We start from the raw sequence: 22955 nt of genomic DNA, 5'->3' as shown, positions 1-22955 counted from the left end.
GGCCATTATGGCAGCCGGATGGGCTTCTGATGGCCCTTTCTCAGCTTGCCCCTGGGCAGCGTGGCCTCTCACTTGGGACCACCACAACTAATGGAGAGGGTAGTGTGCTCTGTAAGGGCCTTAGGAAGAATAAGTGGGCCGTAAACTGTGAGTTGAGTTGTGGGAGCTAAAGGGGCTTCACTGCCTCACTGCCCGGCTTACCGCCTGACTTACTGCCGGCCTGCTTGGCATCCAGAATGCCCCTCCATATTCAGCCTCTGAATGCTGGCCTTTTGCACTTTTATTGTAATGCATGCAGATGCTTGGCAAAGCAACAAACACACTCCACCTTTACTGTGGTGCACTGCACAAACAAAATATTTCAAAGCAGGGAGGAGCCACCCACGAAAATAGAGGAGCACTTTCTTGCATACTCACTCACAAACATGTAGAAATGTTTACACACACAAGTGCACAAATGTGTGTGCACATACACACATGAGTTTGCACACACTCTTACACACATGCAGACACACAGACTTGTATTCCCCCACCCAGAGTGAAGCAGTTCTGCCCCTCTAAGCTGAGTTATTTAAAGCCCCGCTCTCAACTCCATCGGAGTGATTATGTGCTACTGAATTAAACATCACAGGCCTCAGCCCCTGGCTTCCTCTGAAACACGCTCAAACATGCTGGCCTCTTCCTGTTCCTCAAAAGTTCCAAGTTCTGCCTTTCATATCTCCCAGCCAGTACACTAGGTAGTGAAGGTAAGAGGTGCAGTATGAATCTTCCCTAAATCAGGATCTCCTGCTGTGCCGCCCACTCTGCAATCCCTCTCACAGAGTTTGGACGGAGGCAATCGAGGTAATTCACATGAAGAAACTCTCTAGAAACTGACTTACCCCTGGATTGGTCCCCACCCTGGGCATCGCTTTAGCTTGGCACTCAGGCAGTGTCGTAGTTTGTGGAGCGCCGGGTGCAGTCGAGGGTGAACTGTAGTAGGTTAAGCGCTGACTCCAGACACCCCAATTAGGACGTCTGTGTTCTAAGCTGGGAACATTTAAACAAAGAGTTTGTCATAGAGGACCTGGAGAGAAAGGGGGGGAAGCAGGTTCAGACAGGGGATTGCTCTGCTACCCAGACAGGAGCTTCAGGCTGTTTGCTGCCTTTCTGTGAGGGTTTGACATGGAGTTTTGTTTACCTCGCTGTGTGTATCTGTGTGTGTGTGTGTGTCCATGTACTGCATATGTGTGTCTGCGTTTCTGCAGGAGGCAAGGCACCAGCCAGCCGCCCTCACATTCTAAAGCACACCCGTTGGCAGTGAGCGATAGAGGTTCCAAACAAAAGGAAGACGTCTTGTGCCTTGTGGAGGTGAACTTAGAGCACCACAGAGGCAGCTGACCTTGAAATGAGCAGTAGTGTTTGGGGACAGGTGGGGGAGGGCGGTGTTTAAGAGTGCAACCTCAGTGCCAGAGGCCAGGAGGCTACCTAATGACTGGCACCCTATGCCATCCATCACCATGCCACTGCCAGGCCAGCTGCCCCCGCACAGCCAGAGAGAGCAGGGCCTGGTACTGATGCGGCGGACCACACGAGCAACACAACTTCAGACACATACTGTACACGCACAGGTCTTCAGTACGCACATGGAACTACACAGACATATGCAGAGATGCAAACCACAAATTCTAATATGCGCTGCACGCACAAATAGCATGAATATGCAGTCACAATAGCAGATGCATTCAGTCTCTCACCCACAGCTCATTGCACTCATTCTGCATGAATACTGATGTACGTACGCCAAACCGACAGACAGAAATCTGCCTCTAGACACTCATTCACACGCTATTTATAATTTAATGTAGGCAGACACAAATATATAAAGACACAGATACATCCACAAACACAAATATACCAACACAAGCACCTCCCCTCTGTATTTGTGCCTTGATGCTGAATGTCTGTGACAAAACAACCGGCTGCTCCTGCTTTCATGACATTTTGTAGTGAAATGGATATCCCTGTAGCCTGCGCGTTAAATTCTCCCATGAAGAAGAACTGTCTCATCCTCTCCTCCTTTGCTTATTTTCCCCAGTAGCTTCCTCCGAGAAAAAGTGGAAAGTGGAAGGGGGGGGGGGGGACTTTTCCCATACCTGAGCCCCAGTCTGCTCTGCTCTTTCCTTCACTGTGACAGGCTTTGAAGCCCCCCCCCAATTCCTTGGTGGGGGTTACTTTATCAGTGAAAAAACAAGGTTTCCCCCGCACTCCCCGGCTCATCCACGTTCTGTGAAGCATCCCCTCTCAATTAAGATCCTTTCATGTTAATGGTGTTCTTATCGCTCTCGTGCACGGGTTGTGAAAGCGAGGCCTACTATGGTAGAGTACAGCCATGGAGCGGAGCCGCCTGTCTGACAATATAAGAGCTGTTGCTCTCATTCTCCCTCTCCGTCCCCGTCTCTCTGTCTTCCCTCATATCTCTGTTTCAAACTCTCTCCCTCTCTCCATGTCTCTCTCTCTCTCTCTCTCTCTCTCTCTCTCTCTCTCTCTCTTTCTTAATGAGCTACGTTGGGCTGCTGGAGTGGACGCTACCTCGACGTGTTCCCAGAGAGTGGCAGATTTGTGGCAGTGTCACAGAGACTTGACACGACAGCGGACACATTATTCGACCACTCATACCGGGTTCTACCAATAAATGAGCTCTGTACTCGAGTCTCACTTTGTTAAATCTCAGCTGCAGCTCAACACACACACACACACACACACACATCCACCGGCCTCACATTCAGCACGAAATGTAGAAGGTCATCGTATCTGTCTCCACTGACATCTAACTCCCGTGTCTTCAGCTCCATTAGCGGACTCTCTCTTTCTCCCTTTTTTCTCCCTGCCTCCCCGTCCTCGTCTGGTGGAGTAGAACAGGGTGTATGACTCTAGGCCGAGCTAGGCACTCAGTGAGAGATCGTCGGAGCACTCGCTGCCTCTTAGTGCGTGGGTGCCAGAGAAACCTGTTGCCTGGCTACAACAGCACCTTTATCCTCCGGTTGCGATGGCGATGTCTTGGATCTCACGTATGCATGCGTGTGCAAATGTGCGTGTGAGTTTTGGGCACGCCAACTTTTCCCAATGCGTGTCTGTGTGTTAGTCTGTGTGACGTGTGCTTGCTGTGTATGCCTGGCTTTGTGTACTGATGCGTTTGCGTGTGTTTGTGAGAGTGAGCGGTGAAGGGAGGGGCAGGAAGGCGCTCCACCACCCACTCAGCAGGCCTTCCGCCCCCATGGCTGACTCCCCAAGACTCTGCTGGTAATTAGCTCAACATCTATCCATCTGTTCTTGGGAGGCGCAGTAAACATTAACACAACACATCAACATCAAAACGCTGGCTGGAGACATGACGCCTTAACATGTGAATCTGTAAGCCCACACGCTTACAGCTCAAGCAGCGATACACAGACACTATCATCCGAACTGATTCAAAGACACAAGCAGCATCTCACCCGGGTCCACGTGCACTGCACAGGCTCCTGCAACTCGATCCCAGTCTTCCACTGCGGAAGTGGGGCTGGAAAGCTGCCCTGAGACCCGCCTGGGAAAACGAGTGAAAAAAACAACCCAAAGTCTACATTACACAATTAATCAATAAGTTAATGAGATCTCATTTTCTCTGGAAAATAGTATCCAGACAAAAAGTTCACCCTCAGCCCTTTTTCGCCGACTCCTGGAGAACCAGCTCCTGATATTACACTGTGGAAAAAGAAAGCGGCCAGCAGGAAATTAAATTAAATTACCATCCTGATAGATTTATGTGACGCTTTACATTTTCATTGTGTTGTTTTCCTCTCAGAGTGGAGGAGGGCCCTGAGTTTGAAGGGAACAGTTAAACTCGGAGTAAAGACGAGACACAGAGGCCGGGGGAAAGTGAAGGGAAAGTTCAAGACGTCACACACTTCTTAACAGTATTACAGCACGGAGACGCAGATTACTTTTGTTTGAATGAGGTGCACGGCTGCCTTGCGGTCTTTGGTTTCCAGTGCATATGTGTGTGCATGTTTGTGTAGCCCTGTGTGAAAAGGTAGGAAACAGCTGGTAGCGTGTGTGCTGGAAGGAGGAGACTGTTTGTCACCACGTGTACGATTGTGTTCGGCAAATCCATACATCGTCTTTTGTGTATATATACGTCTGTTACACTATGCTAATTAGTGTGTGTGTGTGCGTGTCTACTTATTGCGTGAGCTGTGTGTGTGCACATTCACCCCCGACTGCACCCATTCATCCACATACATGCATGTACGCTCGTAATTGAATGAAGCCGTCTACATTCCGCGCCGCGCTCATTCCAAGTAAAGATTGAGGGCATCTCGTAGCTATTGACACAGCTGGTGGTGCCATCTGGGTGCCTCGCAGGCCGCCCTGTGCCATCTCCATCCCAACAGTGCAGCGCTCATCACCTAGTGTCCATACCAATGACAGGGGACAAGGAAAAACAGTGAGATAACGCTCGGCAAAGTCCAGCTCGGGCTCACACGGGGAGGGAGGTCATCTGTCGTCCTGAGGCTGCTTTGCATACGTCGGGTTCCTGCTCCACTGCCGGAGCCGCGGCTGCTCAGACAAATCATAGGTTGTGCTCGTTTCTGGGATGTTTCTTTTCCCCGCAGAAGTAATTGTGTATCTGGATATGTCTCCCCCCCCCCCCCCGTCCCCCCCACTAACCACACCCCTGTGTGATGAGAGGGGAGAGGCGAGAGGAGGGGTGCTCACAGATTAATGGTATGCACTGAGAGGGAGCACAGACCTACAGTAGCAGCACCTTGATTTATTTGCCACTTAGTACTGATGAAGCTTCAAACTGCAGTAACACACACGTGTTGTCACGGCATTTTTCTCTATCAAGGTCTTTGTTGGTTTGTCGATGCTTGCATCTTGTTTAGCCTCGAGTGTGTGTGTGTGTGTGTGTGTGTGCTTGTGTGCGTGTGCGTGTGTGTGTGTGTGGTTTTGTATGTGTGTGTGTGTGTAGTTGTGTGTGTGCTCTTTTATTTCATTCATACATCTCCCGAACACTTTTTCTTCCATATACTCTACACCTGCTTAAATTTAATTGCTCAAAGCTCCGTAATTCAGTTCAACTTTTATTTGTTATTTGTACCCTTCGTGCCACTGTAGGTAAATTGTACTATATTTGTATGTGTGTGTGCTTAGTGGCAGTTGGATGTTTTATAACAAATCGGGAGCGATAAGGACCGAAATGGGAACATTCCTCGTGTTCCTTTTCGCCTTGCTCGGGTAATCAAAGCTTTTCATGATCACAGAGCCAAATTGATGTTATTCATACCGGCACAACATTCCCTTTAAACGCCACCTATTATCCATAAGCTGTCAATTTAGGGAATTTGCCGAGGTAACCTAGTAACAATTTGCAGGCGGCAAATTGTTGAGTTTTGACTTGGTAAATACAGGCAGAGTTAATTGAGGGCATCGGCTCACCATGTGGGAGGACTTGACAAAATGCCACAAGTGTGTTACATGGGCACACTTTGTAATTATCACACATATGCACGTACAAACACACACACATGAATGAACACACACACATTCCCAGGCACACACACATTAGCAGATATAACATGACATAATGAGTGAGATTATGGCAGATTTCTGATCCCAGATTTGCCCTGGTTGTTGTGTTGTGTTCACTCCTCTGTGCTCAGACTCTGTTGTGTTTGTATGAAGGTCACCACTCAGTGCCACTGTGCTATATTCCAGCACCACTTGATTCCTCAACAACCAGCTGGCACGTCCCACATAAAGGCCCTCGCAGCTGGGCCGCGGTTTTTAAGTGTCACTACCACTCCACTACTGTACATCCAAGAAACCAGGGCTCCCTATCTATTACGCCATCTCTTCTAACTCCTCCTCCCCCCCCCCCCCCCCCCCCCCCCCCCATGCTCTCTGTTTTCCCCACAGAACCCTGATATCGTGCTCGTCCACTATTTGAATGTTCCAGCCATTGAGGATTGTGGGAAGCCATGCGGTCCGATACTGTGCTCCATCAACACAGACAAGAAGGAGTGGGCCAAGTGGACCAAGGAGGAGCTTATCGGTCAGCTCAAGCCCATGTGTGAGTATTTGAATAATCCCATTCAGAACTATACATTCATCTGTATTGTTGTCGTCCTTGTCTCAATGTCTATCCAAAGCCTTTGATTTAAACACTCCTCTTTTTTTTAGAGGTTTTTTATAATTTTTTACTTGTTCACATGCATAAAAAGATTAAAACATAGTGGCCGTTGTTTTTGTCTGAGCATTTTATGTCCAGTCCTATTAGCTGGTAGCTGGTACACTAAGTGCCCTCAGCACCTCAGTCAGAAAGCATCTTCGGCCAGTGCTCCTACACTGTTATATGAGTGTGTTCTCCTCCTGGAGCCATCTGCTAGTTAAGGGTCAAAGTCCAGCTCTTCCCCCAGACCTCTGACACCACTCTGGCCAGGCTGAGAGTGCGCCTCCTCTCTGGCCCATGAAGGAAGTCAAGACAGAGGAGGGCAGCGAGCTGGTTATTGATTCTTGTTAGTGCGTGGGAGCAAGAATGTTTTACTCACCAGAAATCCCCCTTCCTCTCTTTCTCTGGCTCTCTCCCTCCTCAATGGATTGATTCCTGTCGTTATAAGCTTTTTTTGAATGCTCTGCAGGATTCACTATGTGTGTGTTTATGAGTCTTAAGACCGGCCTAAATACTGAGGCAATATTTTGGAAAAAGTCAAGGTTTGTCTGATAATGATTATAGCCAAATGGGGCTGCTGGGCCGTTTGAAAATCTTTCAGCGAGCTGTTAAGAAACCTTTAACAACCAGACTGTGATTCGGGTGCGTCTGGCAGGGGCCGGCAGGCCTGTGACTGATATTCCAATGGCCAATCATTGGTGATGTGGCCAGGTAAAGAGGAACGTGTCAGCAGCTTTACAAGCACACGCGCGTGCTGGCTGCATACTGACAAGGCAGTCCAGACCATCATCACTGTTATCCTCCTAACTGCTTTGCTCAGTATCAGTTTTAGGGCACATTTGAACATAAAGCTTCACCTCGGGACAGCAACTGAGCAGCGACAGCCTTACTGTATTCATTACATCTGTGGCTTAATGTAGAAAAAAAACAAGCACAATTTGCAGTAATGCTTAAAGTCATTAACTTTTGGGAGTTGTTGGGACAAAGACCGCGAGTGAGAGATGCCTTCTAGCTGCCAGGCGAGATGAGGGAGCAACATAAAGAGCAGAAAAATCCCTCTCCTGCTGTCTGTCTTTGCTTTCTATTTTCTCCTCCTCTCTGTCCCCGTGTCTTTCCCTTGGAGGAGCCAGCGTGTCAACACAAGCCCAGTGATGGAGCAACAGTGCCACCTAGTGGTTCCATGAGAAAAGAACCCCCCCATCCCAATAAGGGGAGAGCACACTTGCATCTATGAAGTCATGCTGCATTATCTGAGTTATGTCATGTTCAATTATGTTTGCTCTTCTCATTAAACAGGGAGATAAACTTGCATTTCTTCGTTTTTTATATTCCTCAGAGTTTTCATAGATAAACTAGTAAGATTTTAATTTTCCCTTTGTCAAGAATCAAATTCTGTAGTTTCACTTTTGTGCAAGATCTCACTATAGACGTTTGACTCTGGGTCACATATGGTTTGTTTGGCTGCATGTTCTTAAATTACTGTTATATAATTAAGAGGGTTCCTATTCCACAAGCGAACTCTCACCAGCAAACAAACCCTTAGTTAAATATCAAATAGTTGTTTTTAGAACAATGTCAACTTTTCAGTATAATTGCCCTCTTCCATCTCACTTTGCTCTTTCCTTTGCTTCTTCCTCTCGAGACAGTTCAGTGCAAGAACCATTTGACACAACAACAACAACAAAGGAAAAATGTGGATTTCATGAATCAGTTGAGCTTTTCCCGTCCCCCCCACACCCGTGCTCTCAGTCACAAAACTTTCACATGCATGGATGCACCCACGCCGCGGTTTAAATGCAAGTCCCGTGAAACATGGCCTTGTCCGACCTTGTCCTCCTTAACACCCCGCAGTATTTGATGAGAAAGATACGCAGCGGGGGGGGGGGGGGGAAGTGGCATCACTACTCAGTCACGCTACAGTTCCATAGACAAGGCACCCAGCTTGATTCACTCTCTTGGTCTATTGCTATAAACACGCGGCGCTCTCCCCAGCCATGCCCCCGGCCTGCTGACAGATAGCGCATGAGCGGCTTTAACAAATACCCAGACAGACAGAAGGCCTATCTCCAGGCCAGACAGACAGGGCCTCAGAACAAAAGACCAAGGCAGGACACACAGGGCTGGACATCTTATAAACTATTGCACTCCGCTGTCCCATATAGTGCCCAGTGGCGCAGAGACAGCCAGATGGGATATGCATGTGTCCCACAGATCGACTGCATTCGTCATTAGGGCTGTGTGATGCTGCTCATGACAGGATGCAGTCATCGGGATGATGATGATGTGACTGGGTTGCTGTGTGGTGCCTGTGCCGTCGCTGCCACTGGGATTAAGCCTGGTGGCATTGCTTCTGTCACGTCTGCTTTGGAACATAACCCTCAGTGAGAGTGAGGCGGACAGGCAGACACGGTGGTAACTGTACCTCAACAACCCAGAGACTCCGGGGGTGAAGTCTGTCTGGATGACGGAGGGCTGTGGCAATTCTGGCATAAGGGATCAGGGTCGTTTGGACAAATAGGGATGACACTGGATGGTGGACTGTCACACAAGGCTCCCATGAAAATATGTATTTATGTAAAGGCTTTCCAATCGGTTTAAAATGCTTCATAACCAGGTCTTTGCTATATAAATATTGTTATTGTCTATTTAAAACCCTATAAAATAAATCACATTCTTACTTGTTTCATTTATGACAGACACATTAAAAGTAAAATAAGATTCAATTTAAATCCCAGAGGAAGATCATTCCTGGTATTTTAATTACACAGTGACAGGATGTGAACGGTGACTCAAGCATCACCGTCAAATAAGATCTCCAGACACGTTTGTGGAGTAATTATTTTGACTTTTGATTAAAGTTTCCTGTCACATTTGGGGTTACTTCAACTCACTCCCTGTAGATTAATGGATTATTAAAATCTGAGTTTACAATAGATCAAAAACGCTCCTGTTTGGTGTTTGGTGTGATCGTAGCTTGATCACAGCCGCTCTGCTGACATCTGCTGGTGACCGGCCGGTAATCTGCCGAAAGGATCTTGGAGCTTTCAAGTTCGATCGTTATCACGGTCATGCAATCATGTTTCCCAGCTTTTTTTTTTTTTGAAAGTTCTCATTAACTATCTCTGTCTTTAATCTGCCTTATGCTCGCCCTCTTATTCTATCTCCTCTTATCAGATGTGGAAACAGACATGCACCAAAGGATGTATGGTGAAACCTCCCCTCTCTTTATATACATATCTATATACGTGTGGAAAATGTATCTAAAAAAGCTGCTGAAGTGCGACGAACTTGAATTAAACTTGGCTTGATTTTGTTTGATGGTTTAAATATGCTTCTCTTCCGAACATTTACATTTTTGTAGCGGTTGAGAGCCTGCGCACTGCAGCACTCAGCAGTGTCTCCTTCCACCTTATAGCCACTAAAACCACTATCTGTCTCATCAGAAGTGTTGGCTGTTTAACAAGTGGAGCGGAGAAAAGGTATTAGGAGGAGCTCGCGAGGTGTGACTGAGGCAGCGAGCGGAGCTTCACAGGAGCAAGCCTCTCTTTCTCCTTTGGTGCCGCAGCTGATCTGGCAGCAGCTCGGTGATGTTCCCTCCCCACAGGCTCCCCCTGTCTGAACATACTCATATAGATCGGGGTAAAGGTGGAGGGCGGAAGGATTGATGTAACTGTCACCTTCATCAGCACTCGCACAGGGGGAGGCTACAGATGCTGACACATGGGAGAGAGAGTCGCACAATAGGGAATGAACAGTGCACAACACGAGGCTTGACATTTCAGTGAGGTGAGAAGAGAGAAAAGCAACTGCTCGTGTCTGGACCGAGGAGACAAGAGACGTCGGTACAAGGAGGAAAGATGCTGGAGTTTATAGTCATTTCAAAATAAAAGGGGAAGGCAGAGAGCATGGAAATGAAGAATAGTCGGAGCATGTATATGAATCCAAAAGTAATGCTATGATAAATGAAATTACATTATTTTCTTTGGCCACTTTGTTTCCATTCAGGACAAACCAAAGTTTTCTATTGCATCTCTCTAACTTTGGCATTTCAGAGGAGTCCAGTGAGCCACTGGAGGCAAACTGGCAGGTAGACACAGAGGACAGTGGTTGGGGCGGGGGGTTGGCGTGGCTGGTGGTCTGTTGGGCTGGCTGACGTCTCTGTCTCCTCCTCTCTCCCGGCAGTTCATGGCATCAAGTGGACTTGCAGCAATGGGAACAGCAGCTCTGGCTTCTCAGTGGAGCAGCTAGTGCAACAGATTCTGGACAGCCACCAAACTAAGCCACCTCCCCGGACTCACAACTGCCTCTGCACGGGCACCCTGGGTAAGGGCGAGCGGGTGGGGCGGAGCTTATTCTCAAGAGGGAACTTGAGAATTCAATGAGATAAGCACAAAGGCCATAAAGATACTGTTTGTTACATGGTAGAGCAGACGAGGTGGCTGAGGTCTTTTTTTACTGGCAGGTGATTTATACTGAACTTGAGTTTCGGAGGGGTTATGCTTTCTTTTTGTTTGTTTGTTATTGTTTTGTTTACTGATAACCGTGTCAGGGCCATATCTGAAATAGCCAAGCTGTTCTCAAATGTCACGCTAGTCAATCTTATATTTTAAGTGGTGTGATTTCACTTCGGCTATAATTCAGGGGGAAACATGTAGAGCAGTGGTTTAGAGATAGATAAAAACTTTATTATTTGTGTGTAACGAATTTGCGTTTTTATTTCTGATGACTTAAGGTAACAAGTCATGCAAAATGTCGCATACGCTTCGATCTCTTCAGACTATAAAGAAAGGTTAGTTTTATCTCCCCTAAAAGAAAGCAGTCTGCCGCAGGCTGATAAATAGAAAAGCAAAACAAGTCATCCATCTTTGTTTCAGCTCCTTTCAGTGTTAGTTTCATCCAATTTTCAAGTCCACTCAAATGTTGTCTTTTCTGTCCTCACTCCTTTTCTTTACCCTCCTCGCCAATCCAAATCCCCAACGTCTTCTCCTCTGTTTGTCCTGGTTTAGGTGCAGGGAGCAGCGTGCACCACAAATGCAACAGCGCCAAACACCGCATCATCTCCCCCAAAGTGGACCCCCGCTCAGGTGGTTACAGCAGTGCCCACTCTGAGGTGCAAAACAATGACGTGTCGGAGGGGAAGACCGAGCACAGTGCCCACGGGGGCGGCAAAAGCTCCGGGGGAGGCGGAGGGGGCAGTGCCAGGGAGAAGCGCAACGGCAAAGTCCACAAGCCCGTCCTGCTGCACCAGAACAGCACAGAGGTGTCGTCCACCAACCAGGTTGAAGTCCCCGACACCACGCAGAACTCCCCTGTCTCCATCAGCAGCGGCCTCAACAGCGATCCAGACATGGCCGACAGCCCCGTGGTGACAGGGATGAGCCACGTGGCCTCCGTCATGTCTGGCCTGTCCCAGAGTGTCTTTATGTCTGAGGTCACCGGAGATCCCGTGTACAGCATGTCTCCCACCGGGGGGCCCAACACTCACCTGATGGGTGCAGATGCCACCTCACAGGGCTTGGTGCTCTCCGATCGTCACAAGTTTGCCTTCCCCAGCGGAGGAGTGGGGGAACCGGGGACCACCGCAGCAGGAGACAGCCTGTCCATGATGACTGCTGCCGGGGTGTCTGAGGAACTGGTGCTCTCCAGCAGTCTAGACGCTGGAGGCCTCAAGATCCCAGAGACCAATATGAACTTTGACCCCGACTGCTTCCTGAACAACCCCAAACAAGGCCAGACCTATGGAGGCAGTGCAATGAAGACAGAGGGCAACTCTTCCTCGACCTCATCTTCCTGTGGTGGCAGCAATGGCACCAACGGCACTCTCCACCGCTCCCCCACCATGTCAGACAATGCCTACATCTTCAACTCAGCTTTGGTGAAGAACATCAAGACAGAAGACACATCTTTTGAGCAGCAGCTGGCACATGAGAGTGGCTACCAGGTGGGGGCAGTAGTGAACTGTGGCAGTGGGGTGGCTGTGGCATCTGGTGCTGGTTCAGGCCAGGGCGGCCTTGGTCTGGCCCCAGGGGGCTCCCTGCTTCCCTCTGGTGGGGGTCTCAGTCCTAGCACTACCCTAGAGCAGATGGATTTCAGTGCCATCGATGCCAAGCAGGACTATACTTCCAACACCACCACAGTGAGCTATGGTCAAGCCATGTCCAGTCCTCACATGCAGCACCAGAATCGTTCTCCCAGCTTCTTCCTCCAGGATGCCTCTCAGACTGGCCAGCCTCAGCAGGGGAGGCCCGGCATGGGCCAGAAAACACACTTGATGGAGCACAACTCTCATGACTCTGGAGCTTACATGGGGATGCAGGTGGTGAAGACAGACTCACCCGGCACTAACGGCCACCTTCACCACCACCACCAGGGCCACCAGACCCAGCACAGGGCCAACTGTAACGGAGGCTCACCCACAGAGGGTCCCGGCCACGCTGGCTCTCTTCAGTTGCTTCAGTACCAGGGGAGTTTTCCTGGACTTGGCAATGAGCACGAGGAGGTGGTGGGTCTAGAGCAGCAAGGCAGCGTGGGCTCAGCCCAGAATGGAGTCTCTGAGAATGGAGCAGAAAACATGCTCAAGCCAGGAGACCACATTCAGACCTGTGGAGCAGGAAATGGAGAAGGAGGGGGCGCAGAGCACTACATGCAACAGGCTTCGGATGGTAGCGGAGGAGGGAATGGAGGTGCAGGAGAAGGAGTAGCGATTCATAATGGAAACAACAACAACGATGGCAGCAACCGCTCCCAGCAGCAGCAACAGCAGCTGCAGCCTCTCCTCCAAGGCACAAGCATGGTCCAGGGACTCTATAACTCCGTTGGCCCCCATCAGGGGCTCGGTGGAGGAGCCAGCAACGGGGGAGCAGGCGGGACAGGCATGGAGATCAGCTTGGATCACTTTGACATCTCTTTTGGAAACCAGTTCTCTGACCTCATCAATGACTTCATCTCAGTGGATGGCAGTGGTGCCACCATGTCAGCCGGAGGAGCCTTGTATGCTCACCAGCTCGTCACATCCCACAGCTCCGACAGCCAGAACACAGCCGGCGGGCCCCCCCAGCAGGGCCAGGAGGACGGAGGGGCGAGGGGCTCTGGATACAGCAGCTCAGAGCTCTGCCTTCAGTCCTGCTGCAGCCCCCAGTCTCTGAGCGCAGGGGCCGGAGCAGGGGGAAACCCAGATGCAGGATCGTTGTCCTACATGAATGTAGCGGAGGTGGTCTCTGCAGCTGTAGCGCAGGGGGCTCTGGGGATGCTTCAGGCCACAGGTCGGCTCTTCATGGTCACTGACTACTCTCCTGAGTGGTCCTACCCTGAGGTGAGTGACTGGACACCTCACATCCACTGTCTTATCATGGTTTCTTTCACTTGTAAGGTATGTACCAGATGTGAGGTCATGAGAAATCCACAGAGTTCTGCATTTAGAAACGGAGCTGCCAATAGTTTTAAATAAAGTTCAGCCCATTTCTTTCCAAGTGAAAACAAAGGTAAAATAAATATAAATTGATATCCGGCTTTTCTATAATTTGCTATGTTTGTACTTATATTTTAATTTGGTGACTGGTTTTGAAAGACACTTTAGAAACAAAGGTTTATATTATTTTATAGTATTTATAATTATTATATATAAACTAGATATCCTGTACGTTCTCAAGATTTTTCACTACGTTTTAAACTTAAAGATTATTATAAATATCATTATTTATATCCTTGTTATATTTGAATAGGAAAGTACAACTTTTGGATTCATTGTTACGATTAAGATAATTTTAAACCAAAAAAAGTTTTGAAATGAAAAGGAGGAGGTTTTGTCTTAGTCTCTTCTTCTCCTAATACAACAAAATATGTAATTTGGATATTCATTTAAAAAAAGTTTTAACCATAATATACAATCTAAAAAAAATCTATTTTTCAATGATGCAGAAACAGATGAAAAACTGAACCTGCTGCACACAAGGTTAAATCAATAGTTTTACTGCCCATAGAAAAGACTTCACCTGCAGGAGGAGGTGTTGTTCCTATACATTGATTTATTTGTGGCTGCCCGTAATTTATGTTTTGGTAAAATCGTATTTGTGCACAGCGTATTGATTCACTCAGCCCCCCCCCCCCCCCGCCTCACTATCTATCTCTGGCTCTGTTCATACCTGGCATTACCTTCTGCTTTGGGTGATCAGATCCCAAGTTGACGGCTCTGTGTAGGTATGTGTGTCTGTGAATGTGTCCATTGTCACACTGAAAAGACTGTGAGACACAATATTTTGTGTTTGGATGACATTAAAAGATAGAAAGATGGTTTGAGACATTTCATATCGTTGTTTTAACAAGCAAGCATCTGTCTCAGTCAATAGGTGTTTTAAGAGGTGTTAAAAAGGATTTTGTGAAAGTTACAGACCATAAAAACCAAACCCATTATCATTTGCAGCAGTCGTTTGTTCTGACAGAGTAGAGGACAAATCCATCTGGATGCGATTAGCAATTTTTGAGAGCTGCTGTTTCCAGCTGGATAGTAAGCACATCCCCAAATATTAGGCTGAGCTGTAATTCACCTTTAAGTTTCAGTGTGTGGGGTTTTGTGTTCTCTATCAATAAAGATGCTTATTTCAACCTTGCCCTCCTCTCCCAAGCTTCTAGCAGAACCTACAATGGTCATCAGTTAAACCACTACAGGTCTCTGTGTGTAAGACGACCAGCTCCGGACCAGCGCCTCATTCTAAGACAGCAAAAAATGAAACAATTTTATATTTTCAAGTTTATGAAAAAATGATTATTTATATACCAATATATATATCCCCCTAAACCCAATGGACCTTAGATTCACTCCATCATGATGATGTACGTTTATCACATTATCCCATTCATTTGAACCACCACCTAATCTGTCTGCTTGTAATGTCACCTCTCCGACCACTAGGTGTCACTGTGCACATGCACACGTTTGTGCTATCAGTGAATGATTATAAATTACCAGCAAATATGAACAGCCATGTATAATACTGTGATATATTTTACATGGGATATCACTTCATAATGATTATGCTGTAATGATTTGATATAGATGTAAGAAAACTGTATTATTCACCTGCCTGGAGATTTCTATAACCTACACAGCATCTGGCTACATCATGCATATCTTAGGGAAACGAAATTATTTTATTGATATATATTATTTATTTTTTACCAGGGTTTCTTTCATTTCTTTGTTTCATTGCCTGGAGGTTAAAGGTCACCACTTGTTCTTATGTTGCGGACAGGGTAATGCTCTTTTCGGTGTAATCCCCTCTTCTAGCCACTGGAGGGTGACATAGTGGTGTTATCTCAGGGTTGGTTGAGTAAATAGAATTAGTGCCTTGAAGTAACTGTGGTGCTGCACATGATGGCAGCAGAGACCAGTTCAGAGAATATGCTTTCTTTTCCTTGGTGCTATTCTCATCTTTGCCCACTAGATGGCAGAGTATACTCAAGATGAGTTCGTTTTAACCATTTGTCCCGTTTTGCAGGGCGGAGTTAAGGTGCTGATCACTGGGCCATGGCAAGAGGCCAGCACAAACTACAGCTGTTTATTTGACCAGATCTCAGTCCCGGCTTCTCTTATCCAACCTGGGGTGCTGCGCTGCTACTGCCCAGGTAAAGCAGGAGGAGGCTCACTCACACGTTGTGTCAGCAAAGTCGTATTCTACACGTTTTTAATACCATGAATGTGTTTGAGTGTTAGGTTTATCCATAAAACCATTTTATCTCATATATATATATACATCATAAGATTTAAATTACATATTTGCAGTTTATCTATTTTGGAACTATTGTCGATTAATATACATTTATAAATGTATCTGTAATATTTCAATAAATATTATGACCAGTTACAAACATACAAATACAGTGATCGTTTTATCTAAAGAGCTACATCACACAATCTGACCATTAAATATTGAGGCTGTGTATAAACCGTTCATGCACTGAACTCTCATTATCTCTCCCCCCCCCTCCAGCTCATGACACAGGTCTGGTGACCCTTCAGGTGGCCGTCAGTAGCCAGATCATCTCCAGCTCGGTGGTGTTTGAGTACAAGGCCCGAGCTCTTCCCTCACTGCCATCATCTCAACACGACTGGCTCTCGCTGGATGGTACGTCTCTTTTCAGTTTGACATTTTGGTCCCCCGGCCCCCCGACTCTCTCTTTCATGATTTCTGTACTTTCTCTCCCTCTCTCTCTCCCCACCTAATGATTCTTCTGTCTGCCTCCACAAATCTCCTGCTGCTGTTAATTTCGTTAATTTTGATTGATGTGCTGCTGAATCAGCATTATTACGCTACAAATCACTTGCTTTTAACTAATTTCTCCAAACATACACATTCATAAGCCTGAAACGTTTATGGCCACTGTTAAATGCTTGAGTTGTAGATGTTGTGCATACAGTGGGGAATATAATCAAATCAACATTTTTTTATGATTAAAAACAAACAGAGGCAAACACAACTTCCAGAAACCCACACACATAAAGAAATCACTACATTAGCGGAGGAATCACACAGGAATATACTATTAAAAGCTTTTATTTTATTTGCAATGACAGCTTCCACCTCATTTGGGACGTTTCTATTCTTCCTGATCTTTCTGGGGCTGTTTACCCTCATGTGACTGTTGATCTTCTGTTGGGTGTAAATCTGTAGATTGACTGAGTCGTTCCTACAACTTAACCATCTTCCTCTGGAATCTAATGAACCTTTGCAGCGTGTTTTGGATCTTTGTCCTGCTGGAAGGTCTCATCCTCATCCTCCTGTTTGATGGCAACAGATTCATGAGAAGAATTTTCAACTCCATAGCTTCATGCAACTTTCCATTCAATACTATTGATTAGGCCAGTACCATTAGGAGAGAAGCAGCCCATCAATAGTCTATGGCTCTTAGGCTCCTCCTCTGACAAACCTACTGACCCCCAGTGAGAAGTGTGTGAGGATGGTGAAGTGATGTTCTTTCCACTTGCAGATGATCTCTACAATGGTGCTTCTAGATGTAGACATTCAATACTTTTTCCGTGTGTCGTCTTCTTTATTAAAACCTTAGTCCTGGATTGTAATGTGTCTTTTTATTGTGAATTCTTGGGGTTAATACCAATGTCTTATCAAATATGAATTTCTGCATTGGAGCATGTGTTTAGTAAAGAAATAGTGGTATGTTAAATGTATTTTCTCCTCTTTAAGAGAGAACCTTGTGGACATTTTAACCCTAACAATCTTGCTATGTTCTACATTATATGAATATTAGGAGAAAACATCCTAATATTAGCCAACTTAAGCTTATTTAAGAGTTAACTCTGTTGTATTCCAATGTAAGTGAGACATTTTTAATTTTCACTTTGCAGGATCTTCCTCTGAAAAGTGCAAATTAAATATCATGTCATATTCAACGTTTTTTTTCCGGATCAGTTCAGATTGTCTCAGTTGTCTCATCTTGCAGTCAGCCAGTAAGATCGCTCGATGTATATACAGCAGTGCAAATGGAAATGACAGATTTTGTGTAGATGTATAATTCATTGTTTTTATATGTGACTCCCTCACAGTAAGGAAAGCTTTTGTAAATCTGAATTTAAGAGGAGCTCTATATGAAACAATAGATGCTGCAGGGTTGGCAAATTTCCATTCTGTTCAAATCCGAGTTAAGTCTGTGAGTCAGGAGACCTTCTGTAGGCATGTTCAGCAGAATATAATGAACGTGTGAGTAATTGTGTGTGTGTGTGTGCGTGTGTGTGTGTGTGTGCGTGTTTTGCTGGTGAGGCATTGCTGCAGTACTTCAGCATTGACAGGATAAAGTAGGGCACGGTGAAGCACAGGCTCACAGGACAGCTGCATTGCAGACGGCTCTTGAGGGAGTGGGAGTGAGTAATCGAGAGCTGGCGGCTCCCATGCTCAGCAGCACCAGTGGATCCCTCCGCCATTCATACCCTACTGCCTCACTGGCCCATTCACAGAACCAGTTAAGGAGGAGCTGACTGTCTCAGGGAGAACACAGCCCACCCTATTACCTTACTTATATTAACCCCTTGTCTGCCTTCGCTCCCTGTTTGTTTCATGGCAATGTGGAAAGTTGTGTTTGAGAGAGGGTGAAGGCAAGAGGAGGTTCACAAAGTTTAGTAATCGGCACTGGAATCTTCACTTGGGAAGTTTTTCTTTGATTTTGTGCGTTTTTCCTGGTAAATTATGTGTTTATTAGTAAAGTGGCATTTGCGATTATCTAAAAACAGCTTCAATTAAATTGTAGATCAGATCATTTTTGCTTGGTTTCATATGTGCATATACCAGTTATGCAACCTCATATCTAACTGATGTGTGTGCATCATTTCGTCGTGTCAAAACATAGAAAAACGCACACAACATAAAAAGTGTCCCTGCAGGTTTTAGCAGATGCGTGCCTGACCTCCAGGTTCAGCACCAGCGCTCTATGGACAGCGACTCTGGCACAAAAGCGCACTTTGAAAATCGCAGAGAAAAATCCAATTCCTCTCGTTCCACTAAGTCCATCTATCATAAGTTATTTCAGAAGTAGGGCAGGATGTAATCACTGGGGTGTGTGCACTCATCGATAATGTCAACAGTCTTGCAGCACGACAGGGGGCAAGCAAAGAGCGTCGCACATCTAATCGAGTAATGATTCTTTGCGGTTTATTTGTGCACCTCCACATTCCCCCTGATATCCAAGTGTGACTGTACAAACTCCGGGGACTTAACCCCTGCACGGTCACTCACCTGATTAACCACGGGCTGTTTGTCACGTACACGTTTATGAAAGTGTGGGTCCACGGCCACACATCAGCTGTGTGAGTTTGCTCTCCCGTGGAAGACTCGCTGTGCTGTGATGTGCTAATGGCACAGCTGCCTGCCTGCCTTGATTTGTCATAATGCAGAGTGGGGGAAGGGGCGCTTTTTTTTTTTTCCTCTGCAGCACTGCAGGTACGGAGCCATGGGCAGGACGCGCAAGAGCTGCCGGAGCCGCACAACACTCACCGTCCCCGTCCCCCCCCCCCCCCCCCCCCCCCCCGCCGATTGCTCCAAAAGTCTCCGAGCTCCTGCAACAACAACAACAAAAAAAAGAGATAGAGAACCCCCCCCACGACCCGAGAACTGGGAGACTTTCGCCAAATCTCAGCCCCGCATGGCTGCATGCACACGGGCTGCTGGTGTGCAGGGGAGCGCATTGACAGTACTGACTGGCACCGGCGTGACAAACACAATGCAGGAGCGGAGGAGTGGGCGTGTCTGGGTAAACATGGTAAACTACCGCAAACAGAGCCGGACTCGGCTTTCCGTTCGCAGCTGAAGGAGACAACCCTGTCGTCTTTTTTTCTCTTTTTTTTCTGTCTTTCTCTCGTTCTTTGAATGGTTGTGCAGACACTTTTCTGCAGACTGCATGGAGAGAGAGAGAGAGAGGGGGAGAGAGAGAGAGAGAGAGACGCGTCACGGCCAGGCGCGTCGAGCAGCGCAGATGAGTTCGAATGCGTGACAATGAGAGAAGTGTTATAATCGGACTAAATGTGCAACAATAAAGATGAGGAGCGGGTCGCGAGGAGCTTGACGGACCCGCGGCTCGAGGAGGAGGAGGCGGCGGCGGCAGGACCCGGGAATTAGGGCGTCTGTTTACCGGCGGCACGTGCGCACATCGTCTCCTAGCAGCGGTATTTGTCATTTTACTGCAGGCTGCTGTAACAGCGACTACTAGAAACACTGGGAAAGTGTGTGTGTGTGTGTGTGTGTGTGTGAGGTGAAACAAGTGACGAGGAGGAGGGGGCTCTTAGAGGAAGAAGAGTAGTGAGCGGTCTTCTTTTCTCTCCCTCTCTCTCCCTCTCTCTCCTCGCGTTGCTCTCTTTCCTCACTTTGTTCTATTGTTGACGAGTGCTCTGTTGAGACTGAGACTCAGTCCACACCAAGGATATATATGTTTTTTTTTGCTTTTTCTACATTTTTTCCATTGGTGTAACACCATGCACCTGCCACTCTGAGTGAAATGCAGCTCTGCTTGGACTCCTCTGGGTCAGGATGCCTGTGAATGACACCTGCGTTTCCTAAAAGACAAAAGAGGCTCTCTCTCTTTTCCTTTTTTTGCTTTGGGGTGGACTCTGCCAATGGAAAATAAAATAGAAGGTTAGAAGTGTTAAGTTCAACCTTTGGCTGTTGTGCTGTGCTGTGTTTGTGTTGTGTTTGGTCTTTTTTTTAAATCTCTATATATGTATGTGTACTGTACGTTTCTTGTGAAAGTTGAAGTTCCATGTTTGTACCCGGCATGCTGAGTGATCCCTGTGATTTCATGTCCAGCTGTGTCCGTGCTGTAGCTGAGTTTTTAAAATAAATGAATCTGTTGTGGCCACATGCTTCTTCAAGTGTTTCCCTGTGACTCTGCCTCATTGCAGAACACTGGAGAGTTGATGTTGATAGTAGCCAACTCCTGACTCACGACTAGTGTCTGAGCAAATTGACTCCTCGAGATGCCTTCAGGGGCAAACACACCATTTCGTATCCTTACATTTTGAGCAGTAAAGGAAGTTAACTTGCAGCTCTCACGAGGCTGTTTGCCAAGTCTTGACACCTTGGGGTTTTCACATGGCAGGGACTCTTGTCTGTTCCTGGTCTCTGTGTCTGCTCAGACGAGGGTCCCTTATGTTGCAGTGCTGCGAGTGCTGCTTCACGTGTTGTTAAAAGTACTACAGCTGCTGTCGTGCAGCACATTAGAGCCGGGCTGTCGCATCCATGTGTGTCTCTGCCGGTCCAGCGTGTCGTGATTCAAATCCAGTCCTTGTGCTGCTGGGCTTCATAGTTCCGATTACATGTGGGGGCTGACTATATCAACACTATCCGGGTTATGTTAAACAATTAAGGTGCAACTGAACACACAGCATACGAGTTGCTGCGGTGCGTCGCGTGCTGCCACGTGACAACTGGCAGCAGCACACACATGTGAACAACAACTTCCCTCGAGCCTCTGTCTCGTCTTCAAACGTAGCTTCGCTTTAGAGCTTTGCACAAGATGTGAAGTGACACAGCTGCAGATGTACATTTATCTACCTGTTGCTCATCTCTGAACTATGGAGTTTATTTGTGTTAAAGGTGTATGAGTAAATGCATTATTGTAGCCTCTGATGACGACTGTGAAAGATGCAATACAATAAACCAAAGTTGAAAAGTCTGAAATAGAGTATGTATTGCAAGTGTTGTGTAAGAGTAATGCATATGCATCCAAAGTGTTTCTATTTTACTCACAGTCCAAGTGGTTTATTTAACATACATCTTTGCAGCAGTAGGATTTCAGTTTTTTATCTCGGCTGCACTTCACAAAAACATGTATTATTTGTACTAGTGTTAGTAGCATTAGCATCAATGAAATAGCGGCGCATGCGTATAGCACTTGTGTGCTTGTTGCAGAAGCAGCATGGGCAGCAGGGTTAATATTGATCATTTCCCTTTTGTAAGAGTTCAGACCCTTTTCTCACAGCAGCTCTAAATATAAAAAACCCTCTGAACATACATATACTGTGTGTGTGTGTGTGTGTGTGTGTGTGTAAGTGTGTGTAAGTGTATTTGTAGATACATGTTTGGGAATGGGGCTGTGAAAACAAATTTCCCGCCTGGAACAATAAAGAATAACTGCTAATATGAGCAGTTATATCTATGGAGCTGTTTGCTGTGTACAAATGAGTTGAAAAATTCGATCAATATTATCAATTATTTAATGTTGGATGCAGTAATATCACCGGTGTGGCTCCGCTCGTCCCATAATATGAGTAACAGGAGCCTTATCAATAGTAGTAATTCTACTCACAGCAGCTCTAATGTGAGAGAGCTTACACCTGGAGGTGATGGATCACCTCAGACTGGAGGCTTTAAAGAGACAGTAGTGGGACATTGGAAGAAAAACAATTTGGAGAGCGCACATCATTTCTGGCTGTTTATGTGCCCGAGTCCCAGTTCAACACTCCTTATTTATAGACTCCTATTGTACTTCATACTGTTACATGTTTGATCACTGGGTTTTGTGTTCTCATTCTTTCACTTTATCGTCTATTTGAATCTAAAGTACAGTAGTAAGAAGGTGGATAACACCGTGATGACTGAATGCTTTGCCACATAATCGTCGTGCAGAATGCCTTTGTGCAGCTCATTGTGTGTAGTTTGGGCTGGAACTGTCAAAGACGCCTTGAATTATGCTTTTGATCGCTCTTTGTGAAGCTGTGTTCTGTGATTTGCATTTTATTACATTATCAGTCAGGATTTGTCAGCGCTGTGATGTGAAATATGCATTCCGCTGCCCACTCCTGTCCTAACAAGACCCAGTCTGCTATAAATCATAAGGGGATAATGTGTTTTTTTTTCTGTATTCTCAGCTAATTTACTGTCTGTTTCAATAAGTGCAACCCGGGGAATGTGCTTGTTTTATGTTATGTTGTTAGCTCTGCATTTGTGGGTCACTCAGCTAACCTTCCCTGCCGTGCAGTCGTTTCTCTCTGAGCGGTCATAAGAGCAAATTAAAACAGAGGGGGTAATTTAGTCCCTCACCAAACATAACTTACATCGTGTTCAAGATCAGATGGCTCCAAGTCTCAGCTCTGCCTCTGCTCTCTGTCCTCAGCTCTAAATTACAACCTTACAATATCCTCTCCATTCTGCAGCCTTCCAGGATCTGACAAAAGACTGAAATGTGATTCAAAGTAGCTGCCAGTTTTATAAACCACTGAGAGGAGGAAGAGGAGGAGGGAGGCTGAGATTCCTGTGAATGCATT

At 46.5% G+C, this 22955-nt stretch overlaps 1 protein-coding gene across 1 annotated transcript in view; it reads left to right on the top strand.

Annotated features, from left to right (window-relative positions):
- camta1a (calmodulin binding transcription activator 1a) overlaps positions 1 to 22955 on the top strand; it is a 274741-nt gene that overhangs the window by 237874 nt on the left and 13912 nt on the right. The window contains 5 exon segments of the mRNA XM_053425641.1: positions 5941 to 6094; positions 10376 to 10516; positions 11200 to 13505; positions 15688 to 15814; positions 16180 to 16314. Of these exon segments, the coding sequence (XP_053281616.1) occupies positions 5941 to 6094; positions 10376 to 10516; positions 11200 to 13505; positions 15688 to 15814; positions 16180 to 16314 (2863 nt within the window).

The sequence above is a fragment of the Pleuronectes platessa genome, chromosome 6, assembly GCF_947347685.1.
Source record: "Pleuronectes platessa chromosome 6, fPlePla1.1, whole genome shotgun sequence".
Lineage (NCBI taxonomy): Eukaryota > Metazoa > Chordata > Actinopteri > Pleuronectiformes > Pleuronectidae > Pleuronectes > Pleuronectes platessa.
Note: the sequence above shows the minus strand (reverse complement) of the source record. Positions and strands in the feature narration are given on the sequence as shown.